At 42.0% G+C, this 2500-nt stretch overlaps 1 protein-coding gene across 2 annotated transcripts in view; it reads right to left on the reverse strand.

Annotated features, from left to right (window-relative positions):
• Positions 1 to 2500, reverse strand: part of LOC138023567 (transportin-1-like) — a 35217-nt gene that overhangs the window by 18290 nt on the left and 14427 nt on the right. For both annotated transcript variants that reach the window (XR_011126713.1, XM_068870572.1), the window contains exons 14-16: positions 1624 to 1676; positions 1368 to 1464; positions 226 to 495 (exon numbers count right to left, since the gene is read on the reverse strand). Coding sequence is in view for 1 of the 2 variants with exons in the window: in XM_068870572.1 (XP_068726673.1) it covers positions 226 to 495; positions 1368 to 1464; positions 1624 to 1676 (420 nt within the window). In the remaining variant the exon portion in view is untranslated. The remainder of the gene's footprint in view (positions 1 to 225; positions 496 to 1367; positions 1465 to 1623; positions 1677 to 2500) is intronic.

Raw genomic sequence — 2500 nt, forward strand, 5'->3', positions numbered from 1 at the left:
CCCTTTGACGTCCAAACCGGCCTAAACCGGTTAGACTTACGGTAGTATTTTACTCTGTCTAACGCCAGACAATTTTACTCGTCAATGGGGAACCCCTGGGAGTCAATGAGTTAATAACTCACTGACAAACTATGTCCCCATTAACCCTTAGACGTCCAAACCAGGCTAAACCGGCCTAAACCCCTGGGAATCCATGGGTTAAAACAAAACACGAATCGTCCTTACCACACTCTGAGCCAATGTTTGTTCCACAAGTGATACGCATCTCTGAAACACAGGTTCGGCATATGGCAGAAATCCAGATCGCAGAGCTGTGGCCACCGAAGACAGACACTCAAGCAAAGGAAATAGATCTTTGTCTTCATCCTTCAGCTGGTTCCATTTTTGAATAAGTGGTGGCATAAGCATGTTGATGAATTCTGGCTTGTTGAGGTGGTGTCCAACAGAGTCGGCAAGGGTGCCAATTGCATCATAAAGAATCAGAAGGTTCTTGTGCTGTGAAGGCATAATGCAGAAAAACGTCATTCACAAGGGAGATGTTAAGGGTGTTGCCACAACATAGAAGCCAAATGTAGTGCCCTTCTCTTCTAACAAGAATTACAGTGATGTGCCCAGAGTGGATCATTGCGTCCTATTAGTTCACTAAAGGTATCAATATTTTCTCTATCGAATAGGAAGGGATGAAGAGGACAAAAATGAATTGAAACATGGATAAAAAACACTATCTGTGACAGTGCCCCTATGAAAGCCCTCAGAGAAATTGCAGAGTATTGCACCTTCCTTAACTACATCCACATCTACATGTTCCAACACTTGGCAAAGTCCCTTTTTGACTTATGGCTGTTCCTGCTTAGGAAGCCTCGTACACCATGAGCTTGTTAGAGACATCATATTCAGTCTGCCACCATCCTCTACTCTCCATCCTCAACTCTTCTCGAATAGTGTGTGGGTTCTTTAACATCCCACAGGGAACTTACGTTGTATGAACATGGAGGATATTAATTTTGTAAGATGGGGCCTACAGTTTATAGTCCTTGTCTGAGAAGACTTGAACGTCTACCCATATGGTAATTTTGCAGATGAAATTACATGTACACGTACAAAGGCAGCACTTTCTCCTCAGTTATTTTACTTAAGATCCTGAGTGTTGATCTGGTCGGGGTTCGAACCCGCAAACTCCCGCGTGAGAGCCTAATGTTCAACTAACTGAGCCACCGGTGCACAGTAGATTCTGAAAACCCTCAATGGTGGACCCTTCTAGGGTCGAACCCATGACACCCTACTCCGCAGTTCAATGCTTTGTTAACTGAGCGAATACACTTTTGGGTGACCGTAACCAACACTGCCCTTCTGCATGAATTTGATACCTGGTACTTGTTGAAAGCAAACACCAACGTTTCTAGAATAAAGCTAAGATATGGGACAAGTTCAGTGCAGGCTTCTTCCTCTAATGTGGCAAACGCACTGTAAGATAAAAGTCAAGAAAATAAATGGTTAATTTTTATTTCAAAGTCTTATGAGCAAGGTGGAGTACTTCTCTTATTGGTAATGACAGCTTGAGATTGTATCAAAAAAGTGATTAATCTTATCTAGGTGCATGTGTGATCCAGATGTAGCAAATACCTGCAAGCTGCCTCCTGGACTCTCTTGTTGCTATCCAAGATTCTTTTGAGAAGCTAAAAGCCAAAAATAAAAACATGGCATCACAAAACACGAAGTGGACTCTGTTTGATTATTCCAGTTGAAAATCTTTAGCACCATGTTCAAAAATCCAACTGAGGCCTTTTAGTCAATGGTAGCAGCAAAACGACACTCTTAGGGGCTGTCAATGTGCAAGACACTTAGAAAAAATACAGCAAAGGATAAGGGAATGGAAGGAAATATTGACAATCTGACTCGCATCAACTCGAATTGAGTTGAATCATCTGGCGCTTAGACAACTTGTCTTAGCCTCGTTGGCTAACTTTCCTTCTTTTAATATTCCCAGGAATATGTCGTATCAGATCTTTCTTCCAGCCAGACGCTCTAAGAATGAGGTATGTTCCGTGTTTACTTCCTTTTGGCCAACATTCCTTGTTTAATATTCCCAGGTGAGTAATAAACAAACAATCCATTATAGGCTCCAAATTGCTTTATTAGCAAGGGTAGATTGTAGGCGATCGATTTAAGGTTCTTGGCGTTGTTATTTGCTTTGTTTGCCATAATGTCTCAGATCTTCATTGCTTCATTGCAAAGAGACAACTATGTGTTTGATCCTTTGGCCACCTTCCGTTGTTTAATATTCTCAGACGTATCTACCAGGATGAGTTTTGTTTTCCAAGTGTCCCACAAATCGACTGCCAGCAAGATGACTCAACTGAAAGCGACACAACTCAACTCTGTTCGAGTCAATTAGAGTCGAATCATCAACATTTACAAGCAGTCTCTCTAGCTGTCTTGCTGTATTTTTTCTAAGTGCCTTGCAAATCGACTGCCAGCCAGACAAACCCGACTGAGAGTG

The sequence above is a fragment of the Montipora capricornis genome, chromosome 11 (assembly GCF_036669925.1).
Source record: "Montipora capricornis isolate CH-2021 chromosome 11, ASM3666992v2, whole genome shotgun sequence".
Classification (NCBI taxonomy): Eukaryota; Metazoa; Cnidaria; class Anthozoa; order Scleractinia; family Acroporidae; genus Montipora; species Montipora capricornis.